This window comes from Colletotrichum abscissum (assembly GCF_030869225.1).
Source record: "Colletotrichum abscissum strain IMI 504890 chromosome Unknown Scaffold_2.1, whole genome shotgun sequence".
Classification (NCBI taxonomy): Eukaryota; Fungi; Ascomycota; class Sordariomycetes; order Glomerellales; family Glomerellaceae; genus Colletotrichum; species Colletotrichum abscissum.
The window spans coordinates 700,882-714,559 of record NW_026850098.1 but is presented as its reverse complement, the minus strand read 5'-3'; the positions used below and the strand labels follow the sequence as shown (position 1 = coordinate 714,559).

Sequence of the window (13,678 nt, the reverse complement as noted above, 5' to 3'; positions counted from 1 at the left end):
GCAGCATTTGAAGCTTAGATAATTTAAGCCAGTGTGGAGAGTCGCCTCCTCTTTTCGGTCCTTCGGGGCAACACTCCGGCGCTGCAGGGTCAGATTAAAGGTGGTTTTGAAATCATGGGCTCCTCTTAGCTCCTTCCAGAGACCGGGGAGATAGACAACGGTGATGCCGACTATCCGGCGTGGGAGCCGCACCATACCCAGTTGCGGAAATCCAACGAGCTTCCAACAAGTAGCATCGAATGAAAGGGGAGGAGGAGGCCTAGAGTCTTGCATGTTCGACAATTTGATATAAGTATCATCTTTTCTGCCCATCTCTTTTGCTTCCGTTCTTGATACCCCATCGTGCTTCTTCACTCACACTCTTTTCAACCACATTCTTTTTTTCCAACTCTAGTCTCTCATTCGACAATTTTTGTACATACTCGAAGTATTCTACGTGTTGATCACATACCAAAAACAATCAAGAAACGATGAAGTTCCTCTCCGTTGTCGCGGGCCTCAGCGCCCTGGCTGCCGCCGCCCCCGCCGAGCTCGATACCCGTGCCTCGTGCACCTTCACCGACGCCAAGACGGCCATGTCCAAGAAAACTTCCTGCACCGACATCGTCCTCAACGGCATCAAGGTCCCCGCCGGTGAGACCCTCGACCTCACTGGCCTCAAGGACGGAACCAAGGTCACCTTCAAAGGCACCACCACCTTCGGCTACAAGGAGTGGGAGGGCCCTCTCATCGCCATCGGCGGTAAGAAGGTCAGCGTTGTCGGTGCTTCCGGCAACTCCATCTCCTGCCAGGGTGAGCGCTGGTGGGACGGCAAGGGAGGTAACGGCGGCAAGAAGAAGCCCAAGTTCTTCAAGGTCAAGATCAACGACGGTTCCATCTCTGGCCTGAACGTCAAGAACACCCCGGCCCACGGATTCTCCATCAGCGGCGTTTCTGGCCTCAAGGTGTAAGTCACAACTCAATGTTGGGTTTTTGGACAGTGATACTGACCCGACTATTCTCTAGCTCCAACATCCTTTTCGACAACAAGGATGGTGACTCCAAGGGTGGCCACAACACCGATGCCTTCGATGTCGGTACGTCTTCTGACGTGACCATCTCCGGCGCCAAGGTCTACAACCAGGACGACTGCCTGGCTATCAACTCTGGCACCGGTATCACTTTCGAGAACGGATACTGCTACGGCTCCCACGGCCTGTCCATCGGTTCCGTTGGTGGACGTAGCGACAACACCGTCCAGAACGTCATCATCCGTGACTCCACCATCGAGAAGGCCGACAACGGTATCCGCATCAAGACCATTGCCAACAAGACTGGCAAGGTCAACGGCATCACCTTCGAGAACATCACCCTCAAGAACATCAACAAGAAGGGCATTGTCATCCAGCAGGATTACGAGAACGGCAGCCCTACCGGCAAGCCCACCGCTGGTATTCCCATCACCGACGTCACCGTCAAGAACGTTAAGGGTACCGTCGCCGCGAAGGGCACCAACGTGTACATCCTTTGCGCCAAGGGTGCCTGCTCCAACTGGAAGTGGTCTGGCGTCTCCGTTACCGGTGGCAAGTCCTCTTCTGAGTGCTCTGGCATCCCTTCCGGCTCCGGTGCCAAGTGCTAAATGCTTGATGGTGGGAAGCTTAGGAGCGGTGCTCCTGAGTTGAAGTTGTTATGACTACACAGATCAGGATCATGGTCGTAAGTGATGGCCTTGCGACTTGGGTGGAGGTAGTGCTACGGAACTCCCATTTGGGACCCCGTTCGGCTGGTCATCGTTCAATTCTTAGATACCCTTCGCGGAATACAGTTCAATTAATTTTCAATCTGTGTAAAATTTCGGTACAATCCGGATAACTTGACTTCGTCAGCCTGATTAGCGTCGTCGTCATCGACCAAATGTAGGCTTCCGTGCAAGCGGTCAACTAAATTCAATACTTTATGTCTTGCTATGTTCCTGCAAAGATGTTCCTAGCCCAATCGTTACTTGCGATGCTTTGTAAGTTTGTGACTCAGAATTAAGTTTCTTCGACAACAAGGTACTCAGATTGCTCATGTTTATACTAAGGTCCGCATCGCTGTGGCTGGAACTTTGATGGCTTCAACCGCGATACTCGAAAAGTTTAATTATGACTCCCTCTTGAAAGCCTCTCCTTGAGAGACGTATAAGCTAAGTCTTCCTCTCACTCGCAAACCCCAGGATCTAAGACTTCTCGCCCGCACCAATTACCCCAGGTTACTCTGCTTTCTCTTGCTACTCTAATTTCTTTGTTACTCTGATTCTTCTTGAGACAACTTCACCATGACGAAGAATAGAAAGGGAAAATCCAAGGCCAAGGCCTCATCTAGGGATTCTTCTTCCCAGAGTGGACCCAGCATTCCCCCGCGGACAACATCTTCTGCCGAGTCAGCCATCAACATCCCAAAGAGAACGGGCTCAGTAAAGGGAACAGATTCCAGCAGCAAGCCTGTGTTCGGCGTCATGGTCGGATCCAATCTCGTTCCCGAAAGAAGCAGCAGCAAGAGAAAAGCTTCTTGGGACGTCGAAACGCTTTCTTCAATGTCCAAAGTTGATCTCCTCAAGGAGCTCAAGAGTAATATCAGCAAGGAAGAAGCACAACGAAAGAGATTGAAACCATCGACATCCCATGACTCTCAGTTCTGGAAAGATTGTGCCAATCACGAAGGCCTCAAAGCATATCGTGTTGGAGTCGAGGCTCACCTAGAATTTCTGGACTCCAAAGCCAAAGGTCGCACGAAGGACTGGGGGGAGTGGATTGATAGCCAAAACGGCCAGACATTTGAAGTCCGACATCTTGCGCATCAGCAACGGATAGGACTCCTAAGCAAGCAAGCTGAGAGTATGCGAGCAGACTCATTGAACACTCGCATAAGAGACAAACTTGTCGAGCTGTTCGTTTCTTCCAAGCTTGGACTCGATGCAACTTCAGCCGGCATAGGAAGCCGGAGAAGCACAGATCAGCAGAAGTTCAAGAAGAAAATGCTCAACGCGTACTGCCCCAAATCGCTGCGACCCTCTAGAGACTCTGTTTGGGAGCCAGTTCTGCATAAATGGGTTGAGACTCCACTTTGCAAGGCGGCGCACCTTTACCCATGGTCCCAATTGCACTCAATGGACTTGATTTTTGGCTCTGAAGGACCTAGGGACATCTTCTCCCCTAAAAACGGGCTCATACTCCATACTAAAATCGAATGGGCCCTGGATCATGGCGTTATAGCCATAGTTCCTGACGTCGATCTAGACCCAAAAAATCCTGATTTCCCGCTTGAAGATCAAGAGGAGAGAGAAGAACGCCTCAGGAACTGGGAGAACGGCAACGTTAAGGATTACAAAGTGATTGTAGTCGACAAAGATCATGAGAGAGCGAAAGAGCTACAGAATCTCGGCGGCGATTTCATCACGCTGAACGACTTGCATGGTCGCAAGTTGGAGTTTTTGAACGGTTTCCGCCCCCGCGCGCGCTATATTTGGTGGCAGTTTTACTCTTCAATCACCAAGGCTTCGTGGAAGATGAAGGCGCTCGGCCAGGAAGATCGAGATCTTATGCAGAAGGAGATTCTCAAAGCAACGCGCTTTTGGGGTAGCCCGGGACCTTACGTTACTGAGGGCATCTTGAGCTCTTTCGCAAAGACCATCGGCCATTCCGTTGAGTCCTTACATGATAGTATGGCTGGCAAAGGAGACACGGAAGCAGATGATGCAGCATTGGCTGCTCTCACTGCTCAGGCGACGGAGGGGGATTATAAGTTGATCAAACTTCTTGAGACGTCCAATCCCGACGGCGAGGATTTTGAGTATAGTGAGGGGGAGGAGGAGGAGGAGGATGAGCTTCATTACAAGGGGGATTCCGATTATGACGGGGACGGGGACGGTGATTTGAATTAGAGGACGAGAACTTTACATCATTCAATGTTCTTGTGTTAGGAAATGTGACATTCGTTCAAATAAAATGGACGCATCTATCAGGTGTGTCGAGTGACACATGCTAACCGCAGAGCCGTGGGCCATCACCAAGGCCTAAACATCACCATCACAAGCATCATTATACGAGATTCATCTCGGAATCGACTTCATTCGTCTAAAGGTAGTACTAATACACGCACCATCGAGCTCCAACGACCCCTAGGCCTCGTACAACTCAATCTGAATGCCGCCATCCACCTTGTGTCTCCAGGGATTGACTGCCGTGATCAGGAACCCCCCATGTGAGACCAAGATCGTCTAGAGTCGACCACCAGACCCCAAAACCCATCCTAACCTCGCGGAAAATGGAAAGAATACAAACGTACTGAAGCTTTTTTGTAAAGTCTAACAAACGAATCGCGGCATTCGTCCATAATAATAGCCACGACCGTCATCTTGATGCAAATCGCGTTGTCCACTCCGACGCCAGGCATATCTCACGCGCGCCCAGCGTGTCCTACCCATAAACCATATTGCTACAATCGAAACCTCCGTTTTCCGCTCATCTGTGCGCAACGAGTGACCTCTCGTTATCTATCGTCGTCTTCTATTCGAATCAGACGGCCTGTCGACGACAACTAGACTTGTCCGTCGGCAAGGGCAAGTCTCTGTTTCAGTGTCTTGGCCTTCTTGCCACCGCCTCTGCGTTGCTTCTTGGTTCCCTTCACTTCGGGCTCGGCTACAGGCGTGGCGGTACCCGAGGTTCCGTTGGCTCCATTGCGGTTGTCATCAAAGTTGCCCTCGCCTGTGAACATGTTAGTATGTCCGTGGGTAGCATGGACAGCAAACAACTTACCCTCGTGGTACATCTCGTCCAGGCTGACGTCCTCATTGACCACCCGCTTGCGCTTCGTCGTCTTCTTCTTCTTCTCGGGCTTGTCGAATTCGCCGGCCTGAAGCATCTCCTTCTCACGCTGCTCAATCATCTCCGCCTGCTCATCGTCGGCAAGCCACATAGCAATATCGCGGTTGCGGTTCTCGGGAGCGCGGCGACCAGAGAAGTCAACACTGGCACCACCTCCCTGGATGACGACGCGCTGCACCTCTTCCTTTTGCATGGCACGCTTCCGGATACGCTCCTCAATCGTTCCCTTAGTGATGAGACGGTACACGGTAACCTGTCGGGTCTGACCCAGTCTGTGAGCTCTGTCCATGGCCTGCGAATCGATCGTAGGGTTCCAGTCGGAGTCGTAGAAGATGACGGTGTCAGCAGAGGTAAGATTGATACCAAGTCCACCAGCACGGGTCGACAGAAGGAAGATGAAGATCTCGGGACGAGTCTGGAAGTCGGCGACAGTATCTCTTCTGTCTTCGAGCTTGGTCGAACCATCGAGACGGCAATACTTGTAATTGCGGTACGTAAGGTACTCCTCCATGAGATCGATCATGCGTGTCATCTGGAAGTAGAGCAGCACACGATGACCCTCGGCCTTGAGCTTGGTCAACAGCTTGTCGAGAGTGGCCAGTTTGCCGCTGTCAGTAACAAAACGGCGCATTGACGGAGTCGCAATGTTGTTGAATTTCTTCTTGTCGTTATCCGGCGCAGGGAGCAACTTGCGGGGCGGGAATCGGTCAAAGGGAAGCTTCTCAGTGACCATGGCCCGTTCTTCCTGGATCGTGGGGCCAAACAAACTCTTGCGCATGGATCTGTTGAACAGGATACTTTCCGTCTCCAGACCGGTTCCACTGCTACAGCAGCTCACCTCAATGGGTGGAGCAGAGGCGCGCGGGCGACCGGCCTGCTCCAAGCGTCCCAAGCCGCTGTCGACATACTCCTCTCGGGCCACGTTCATGAGGTTAGCCATGATGCCCTCTTGAGTGATGTCTGCAAGGGGTTGTCTGTTGTTGCGGGCGGCGATCTTGAACAAGGCATGAGCAGGGGTGAAGTTGGCGTCTTCGGCGTCGTCGTAGGCAATCTTCATGAGGGGCAAGCGATCCTTCTTCTGAGACAATTCGACGGCACGAGAGAAGACGTCCTCGTGGCTAGCCTTATAGACCTCGGTCGGGCTGGTGTCAGCGAAACGCAGGAAGGAAAACGCGTCGGATCCCTCGAGACTGTCGCGGATGTGCTCCGGAGTGAAGATGTTCATCATGTGCTGCAGATTCTTGTTGCGCCACCCAGCCTTCAGGTTGCCGCGGTCGGCCTTGTAGAGCCTGCCATCTTGTCTCCAAAGGAGACGAGGCAGCTCGTACTCAATCAAGTTTCGAGTAGAGTAGCCGACGGCGACGTTGTTGCCCTCTCTGACAAAGGAAGCCGTCTCCGCGAAGTAGCCGAACGAGAAGGGAGAGGTCGTGTCGGCTCTCTCGAACAGGTCGGGATGGTTGCAAACCTTTCGGAATTGCATGACGAGGTTCATGAGAGTTCCAGAGTCGTCATTATCACCCGTCGTAGCCTTCTCAATGAGATCCATGATACTGATCTGGTTCCGCAGGTTGCTGTAAATGGCGCGCTGTCTGTAGGTGAGATCGCAGTAGACATCCTCCTCGATCTTGTCTCCAAGCTCCTTCTGGACATGCTTCTTGACACGACGCAACATGAACGGCTTCAGAATCATGTGCAGACGTTTGAGCTGATCTTCGTTGAGCTTCGTGTTACTTTGTGCGTGTGACTCAATATCCTTGGAGAACCACTCGCTGAACTCGTCGTGAGAATCGAAGAGCGACGGCATGATGAAATGGAGCAAGGCCCACAGTTCCTGCATGTTGTTCTGGATGGGGGTACCCGTGAGCAAGAGACGGTTACGGCAGTGGAAGTTGAGCAAGCTCTTCCATCTGGAACTTTGCGAGCTCTTGATGGCCTGCGCCTCGTCGAGAATCATGTACTGCCACTTCATCTTCTGGAAGTAGGCGACATCAGAGACGACGAGCTGGTACGACGTGACACAGACGTGGAACGATGCATCCTTCTTGTAGGTGGTGTGCTTGCGGTCCCAGAACTTTCGCAAGACCTTTCGGTCACCGGCAGAACCCCAGTAGGGAAGGATCTTGAACTCGGGGACGAACTTTCGGATTTCCTGTTCCCAGTTGTGAAGCGTAGACGCGGGCGCGACGACGAGGAACGGACCCCAGATATCGTACTTCTCAGCGAGGTAGGCCATGACGGAAATCGACTGAACAGTCTTTCCAAGACCCATCTCGTCGGCGAGAATGCCGTTGATACCTTGCTCGTACAGGTTAGCGAGCCAATTGAGACCCTTGAGCTGGTACTCCTTGAGCTGCGCGTTGATGAGCTTGGGCTGCTCGATGGCAACGTCGCCCATGCCGGCAGGGTTCTGGAAGTTCATCTCGCCCTCCTCGTCCATATCGGGGCCCTCGGGCTCGTTGAAAGCTCTGGCCTTTCTCTGTGCCTCGGCGATGGCATTCTGAGCATTGGCCATGGCGGCTTGGCGCAGGTTCTCCTCGTCTTCCTCCTCAAAGGTGAGATTCTCAAAGTCAGTGACCTTGGCGCCCAAAGGTCCTGTCGGTTCAGCGATATCGAGATGCTTGTTGTGGGCAGTCTCGTCCTTGTTCTCGGCTGCAATCTCGGGGTTATCGGTACTGCGTTCGACCTCATCCGTCTTGATCTTCTTGCCGATGAAATGGGAGTACAGCTCAGTCTGCGAGATGAGGAAGTTGAGCTTTCTCTTCTGGCGGGCAGCTTCGCGCTCGGCTTCTTCCTTGCGGGCGTTCTCAATCTCCTGCTTCTCGGCAGCCTTTCTGAGATCACGCTCCTCACGCTCGTTGCGCTTCCAGAAGCCCATCATGTCACGCATAACACGCTTGGCACGGGCCTGCTGATCCTTGGTGCCCTTGTTCGTCCGCAGCTGCCACCTCTTGGCCTCTTTAGATGCGAGGATGGCTGTCTTCTTAAGGTTGGACGCCTTGGTCTGGTAGGACTCGGCCGCCATCTTGTAGGTCTTTGAGACATCCTTGCGGGCGAGATCGCGCCAAATCTGGTCGTAAATTTGGAGGAAACCCTTGGTCTCGAACTTGGCGTCCTTGTTGGGAGGCTCCTCGGGCTTCTCCTCCTTCTTCTCCTTCTTTTCTTTCTTGCTCTTGCGCTCCTTCTTCTCCTTGACGGGCTCGACGATGGTATCCTCGTCAATGTCGACGTCGCCGTCGCCTTCGACCTCGACGTCGGGCTCGTCCTGATCCACATCCTTGTCCTTGTTCTTCTCTTTGTCCTTGTCTTTGGACTTCTTGTTGAACTTGATGCGGATCTTGCCCTCTTCCTTGATCGGGAGCTCCTCGCCAGCGTCGATGGCGGCTTGCGCAGCCTCTGCAGCGTCCTTCTCGGCCTGCTTCTGCTCCTTCGACTTCTTGGGCCGAGGACCGCTGCGACCCTTGCCCTTGGGCTTCGTGCCGGGTTCCATGTCAGACGCTTGGTAGGTGGCCATGGTGCCTCCGTCCAGGTTGAGCTCGGCGAGGTTGCGAGCGGGGCCCTTGATGCCCTTCTGGAGAATCAACTTCGTTTGCAGAGCCTTTTTGTTAGCACGCTCGGCATCCCGCAGGTGCTTCGCCTTTTCGGTCTCATCTTCGGCCAATCGTGCGCGCTCCAGCGCAAGCTTCTGTTGTTCCATGGTGACAGCCATGGACTTTTCACGACGACGCTTGCGCTGCATGTCCTTCTTGCGCTCCTTTTCGGCAAAGAGCTCACGTTCTCGGACCTCGTTCATGGCCTCCTCGTAGTAGATGTCGTCGTAGCGGCGTTTGCCGAGATCGGCGTGAGTGCCCAATCTGCGGCCCATCTCTCTCGAGAACTCGTCGCGTCGCTCGACATTGCGCTTGCTATCCTTATCTTGCAAGAGGCGACGTCGCTTGTTGCCGCTTTCTTGGTACTCGGCACGATCAGCTGTGAGTTCGGAGTCGGTAAGTTCGTCGGCATCGGCATCGAGCTGAGCAATCAGATCCGTAACCTTCTTTTCTTTATCGGCAGGTAGGGTTTTTTGCTTCGGCTGGCCATTGGCCTGGCGCTTGGAGGGGATGCGAGGCGTTGGTGTCTCGAGTTTGGACGAAGCACGGCGGCTGCTCTTGGGAGTCGATTCGGCATCTCTGATATCGGAAGCTCTCGACTTTGACTTTCTAGGTACTCGCTCTTTTCTCTCCTTACGGGCCAGGGGAGTGCTGGATCTCTCCTTGACGGGCTCCGGTCGGAGTTCAATCTCGGCTTCGCGCTCGCTGCGCTCGGTGCGCTCGGTCTTGACTGGAGGGTCGACAGAGCGGGGCTTCTCACGGTCGGTCTTGGGCTCAACAGCCTTCTCTTTTTCCTTTTCCTTTTCATTTTCCCTTTCCTTTTCTTTCTCTTCGACGGGTGGCGGTGATTTCGACTTTGGTTTTGAAACGGGTTCGGCACTCGAGAGAATGTTGGAGAAAGACATAGGGTCAGCGCGGCTGGGGGTCTGTGGCGGAAAAGTCAGTTCTCGGTCTATCAAGGTAGTCAATTGCAGTATTACTGACACTAGCAGGAGCTTTCAAGGGAGACGGCTCGGCCTTGCCTAGAGGAGGCAGAGACGCGACGGCGCCACCATTGGAAGATGCATGCACGCTGGGCGACGCAGCATGCCGCAGACTGGGGGACGTCATATGCGGCGTTGCCCTGATCGATGGGCTGATGGAACCGGTAGGTGGTTGATGAGAGTGGGAATGGGAGTTGGAGTGCGAATGTGAGTGGGATCGCGGACTCCTCGGGGGGAAGTTGGCTGCTGATGGCGACGTGTATCCTGCGCTGCCGTTCTTATAATACGCGTGCGAGTCTAGAGATGCCGGCTCAGGTTGGGAGTAGTTGCCGTAGGGATCGCCGCGTGTGGTCTGTTTGATGATGAAGAAAGGAAAAAATTAGCCAGGGCGAAGGAATGGAGGTGGCCGTGATGGAATTAAAATTTGGGTTGGTTGGGATTTTTCTGTCCCTCGGGTAAAGTTGGAGATGGACGAGAAAGTGGCTGCTGGTGCTGTGTGTGCAGGTGCCGATGCTTGTGCTTGGTGGTGCTTCCTCTAACGCGTGTCGGGGTTGGAAAGGGAACAAAAATCGTGTGAATGTGCAAGGGGATACAGAAGAGTAAAAAGGGAAAAAAGAGGGAAAGGGATGGGAAATTGATGGATCGAGATAGACAGACGGGTGTACTGTGTATGGATACGGAACGTGAATGAGGTAGCGCCACGACACGGGCACGAAGCGAGGCGACGGACGACAAGAGAGACGGGGAAGGAAAGGCAAGGGACGAAAATGACGAGAAGGAGAGGAAGGGTGTAAAAAAAAAAAGTTGCCAAAGTTACAGGGAAAAAACTGGGGGACGCCGGTGTCATTGAAGCCGTGAACAATAGGGGATCCAAGCATTCCGCGGTGTTTCTTATCCAGCGGCACTGCTGCTGTTGCTGCTCTTCTCGCAATCTCTCACCCTCCTGTTTCCCCCCCCATATCTCGCTCCTCTCGTCTGACCTCTGTGTGTGAGGTATCCTTACGCCTGAGGTGCTCCGCTGCATCCTCTCCACACCATCGTCTCCGAAAATCCGGATGGGGGAAAGGGAGCAAAGGGTACAAAGACGGCGTAAGCACAACCTCCAACACCAACACCAGCACCAACCAGTGTGGCCACTAAAAAGATCTAGAGCACAGACAGCAATCGAGCAGGGCCAAACAGAAACAAACCACCTGGATTGCTCCTATTGCTGTCTCTGCTGGTGCTGGATGCTACGGTACACGAGGAAGAGCAGCAGGGGAAGCCAAGGTTGGAATGATGGCATGGAGGAGCTTCTTGGGAGATGACGATGGGTAAGGATGGTACAGAGCCAGGACAAGAAGCAGTAGCAAACACGGGAATACACCAGGCAGCATCGCATCGTATATACACCAATGCGATGCCACCGTGGTAGTTGAATCATGAATGACAAGATTACGGAATTATCTCTTACCTTGGGCGAGCCATTGGCCGCATTATTGTTCCAACCTGCGTCAGACACCCTCCTTTCTCTTGTAGTGTCAGTCAACGGATCGTAGTAGCTGCTCGTAGCAGGCTTCTCGCGCGTCTGATGCGACTCGGGTGGCGGGTAGTATCCGCTCGGGGGGTGCAACGGCGACAACGGCGGAGCTTGATGATGTCCAGCTCCCGAGCTGCTGCTGGCACCGCCGAGCGCGGGCAACGAGGGCGCAAGCGGACCGCCGGCAGCCGTCGAGGAGGAGTAAGGATTCGGATGCGACAGGCCGGACTGATGGGATCGCGGTGAGTGATGCGGGAGCGTATGGGACGTCGACGAGGCTGCTTTGGGCGACGAGTAGGAAGAGTGCGGGGGGTGATGGTACTCGGACTGGGTAGGCGATCGCAAGTTGAAGCCCGAATGGCGCGTGCTGCCGGGCGCGGGATTCATGATGTCGCGATGGCGGCGGCGGTCGCGATCACGGTCGTCGTCGCGATCATCGTGACGGGAGGGCGCCTGCAGGACCGTCGAGCGGAAGTCTTTAGGGTGGTCCATCGTGACGGGATGCGGCGATGGCGTCGTTGTCGCAGAACCCTACTCGACTTGTACGCGGATGGCGCTCGTAACTGGACGATGCAGTAGTGGGTGGGGGAGGGGGGTTTGGATGAGGAAAGAAAGGAGAGGGAAGAGAAGGGGAAAGGGAAGGGGGAGAGGGGATTGATGACTACAGCGAGGATCGCGGACCCATGTGCAAAGCAGAATGGGTGGTGGACAATCGAGGGGAGGTGATTGGGTTACGCGTTGGGGGTTTTGGACAGGAGTGAAGCAAGTGAGGCGGATCGCGAAAAAAGGACGTGGAGTCGGAAGTTGGCGTCGTGGGGAGGTGCAGGGGTGTGTGGTTCAAGAATTGGTGGTACCGTGGTATGGGGTTCGATGGGAAATGGTGATGGCGGGCGTCGGTGATGCTATTCGCGGTGCTCGCGGCAAGGTTGAAATGAGCGGTCGACCGAGAAACCTGAAGAACGGTGGGAGAAGTGGGTGGCGATGATGGAATTGTGTGTCGGATCGAGAGTTTTGGCGGTATGGAGTGCGAATGTCGGAGCTAAGGTCGGGGGAACGTAGATGAGGATGGGGCGGAGGATGACCTGTCCCTCTGACACGACAAGAGAGCGAGAGAGAGAAACGAGAAGAGGAGGCCAGACCAGCAGGACGGGTGGTGGATGTGGTAGTGGTGGTTATGGTGGTGGCCCAGGTTCGGCTTTGCAGACTGCGATGCGATGGATGGGCGCGCAAGCAGGGTTGAGTCTGCGCGGGTGGAGTATTGGAGATGCTTGAGCCTTGAGCCTTGAGCCTTGGGGAGGATGTCCAACTCCACAGTCCGTGTTGCTTTGCGGCTTTTGGCTTTGGCTGTTGTCTTGGGCCCTTGGCTGGGCGGTATCACCGGGTGTGTCTTGGAATGAAGCTAGCTGAGCTGGAGCTGGAGCTGGATCGGTGATGGGCTGCGCTGCTATGCTGGTATGACCTTGCCGGGGTATTCGTACGTGTGTGTGTGTGTGTGTGTGTGTGTGTGTTGTGGGTTGTGAGTGTGTACGGAGTATGTGTGGTGGTGAAGGCGTCGTGTGCTGGTGGCGACGATGTCTTTAGAGCTCTTCGTGGGTATAGTACTCTGTGTTGTGGTGATGATTGACGATGATTAGGAGAGGTAAGGAATACCGGATTGATGGTGTATCCGTCAATGTTGAATGGAAAGAAGAGGAAGCAAGGGAATTGTGAGTGCGTCTTGCCAATCGGGTGTGTGGGCGGGCGGACTTTGATGCACTTGGGACTCGGAGAAGAGCGAGAGCAACCTGGAAGTGAATGGATGAGTGAGCGATCAAGATGAGACTGGAGAGAAGGGGTGAACAACTCGAGCCAAGTGTGTGGGTGATCCAATGGTCCAAGGATGGGATGGGATGGGATGGGGGGTGGGTGAGGGCGATGCCGATGCAGTCGAGTGGAAGACCCCGTCCCCGTCCGTCCCGTTCAGTTCCAGACTTTCCAGACTTTCTAGGCGTGTCTCCAGTTGTTGGCTGTCGTAGTCCAAGATCGTCGGGGATGTGCGATGCGATGCAATGTGTGCGGTGTGTGTGTATGTGTACTGGATGTCTTTTCTCGACAGTATGCAATGAACAGAATCGTCTATTATGAACCAGAAAAAAAAAACCCTCCAAAAAAACCCCAGGATATCTATCAACATTTAGAAAATCAGCAGCATGGGAAAGAGCAATTGCAACGAAATCGAAGCCAAAGGAAGGAACGTCCTGGTGGTACATCGTGTGCCTGCCTCCACGTCCTCACCCAGATCCCAGGGAAGGCGCGACCTGTCAGTTCCTTCTCCCGTGAGGATCCCCCGATTTCATCAATTTTGGGTGGTTCGTCAGTCGTCACTTCCCTACCGTCAAAAACTCGCGAGTCGCAAAGGACAGGTGCGAGCAGGTGCACCTGCACCAGGCGCGCTCCACCGTCCAGGTACCTCACCACCGGGCTGCTAACTCGGGGCTAGCGCAGATGCTCCCGCCAATCCCGGGCCACCTCTGAGCCTCTTGGGTTGCTTCCTCCTGTTCGTGCCTTCCTTGCCCCCCGGCCGCCCCGTCCCCCCCCCCCCCCCCCCCCCCCCCCCCCCCCCCCCCCCCCCCCCGCCCCCCCCCCCCCCCCCCCCCCGCCCCCACCCGACACCCCCCCCCCCCCCGCCCCCCCCTCCCCTTCCCCCCGCCCCCCCCTCCCCCCCCCCCCCCCCCCCCCCCCCCCCCCCCCCCACTTCAGTCCAGA

At 54.7% G+C, this 13,678-nt stretch overlaps 3 protein-coding genes across 3 annotated transcripts; 2 read left to right on the top strand and 1 right to left on the bottom strand.

The window, feature by feature from the left end:
• Window positions 1–470: 470 nt before the first annotated feature.
• Window positions 471–1,618, top strand: CABS01_00937 (endopolygalacturonase; the record flags this gene model as incomplete). Its single annotated transcript, XM_060534318.1, has 2 exons — window positions 471–946; window positions 1,006–1,618. 2 exons carry the CDS (start codon window positions 471–473, stop codon window positions 1,616–1,618), a joined length of 1,089 nt encoding a protein of 362 aa, XP_060401396.1.
• A 678-nt stretch (window positions 1,619–2,296) lies between these two features.
• CABS01_00936 (uncharacterized protein) lies at window positions 2,297–3,901 on the top strand (the record flags this gene model as incomplete). The annotated part of the gene is made up of 1 exon (XM_060534317.1): window positions 2,297–3,901. One exon carries the CDS (start codon window positions 2,297–2,299, stop codon window positions 3,899–3,901), a length of 1,605 nt encoding a protein of 534 aa, XP_060401395.1.
• A 656-nt stretch (window positions 3,902–4,557) lies between these two features.
• Window positions 4,558–11,425, bottom strand: CABS01_00935 (SNF2 family domain-containing protein; the record flags this gene model as incomplete). The annotated part of the gene is made up of 4 exons (XM_060534316.1): window positions 4,558–4,724; window positions 4,776–9,357; window positions 9,416–9,766; window positions 10,868–11,425. The coding sequence occupies 4 exons, from the start codon at window positions 11,423–11,425 to the stop codon at window positions 4,558–4,560; spliced, it is 5,658 nt and encodes a 1,885-aa protein (XP_060401394.1).
• Between the last annotated feature and the right edge of the window lie 2,253 nt (window positions 11,426–13,678).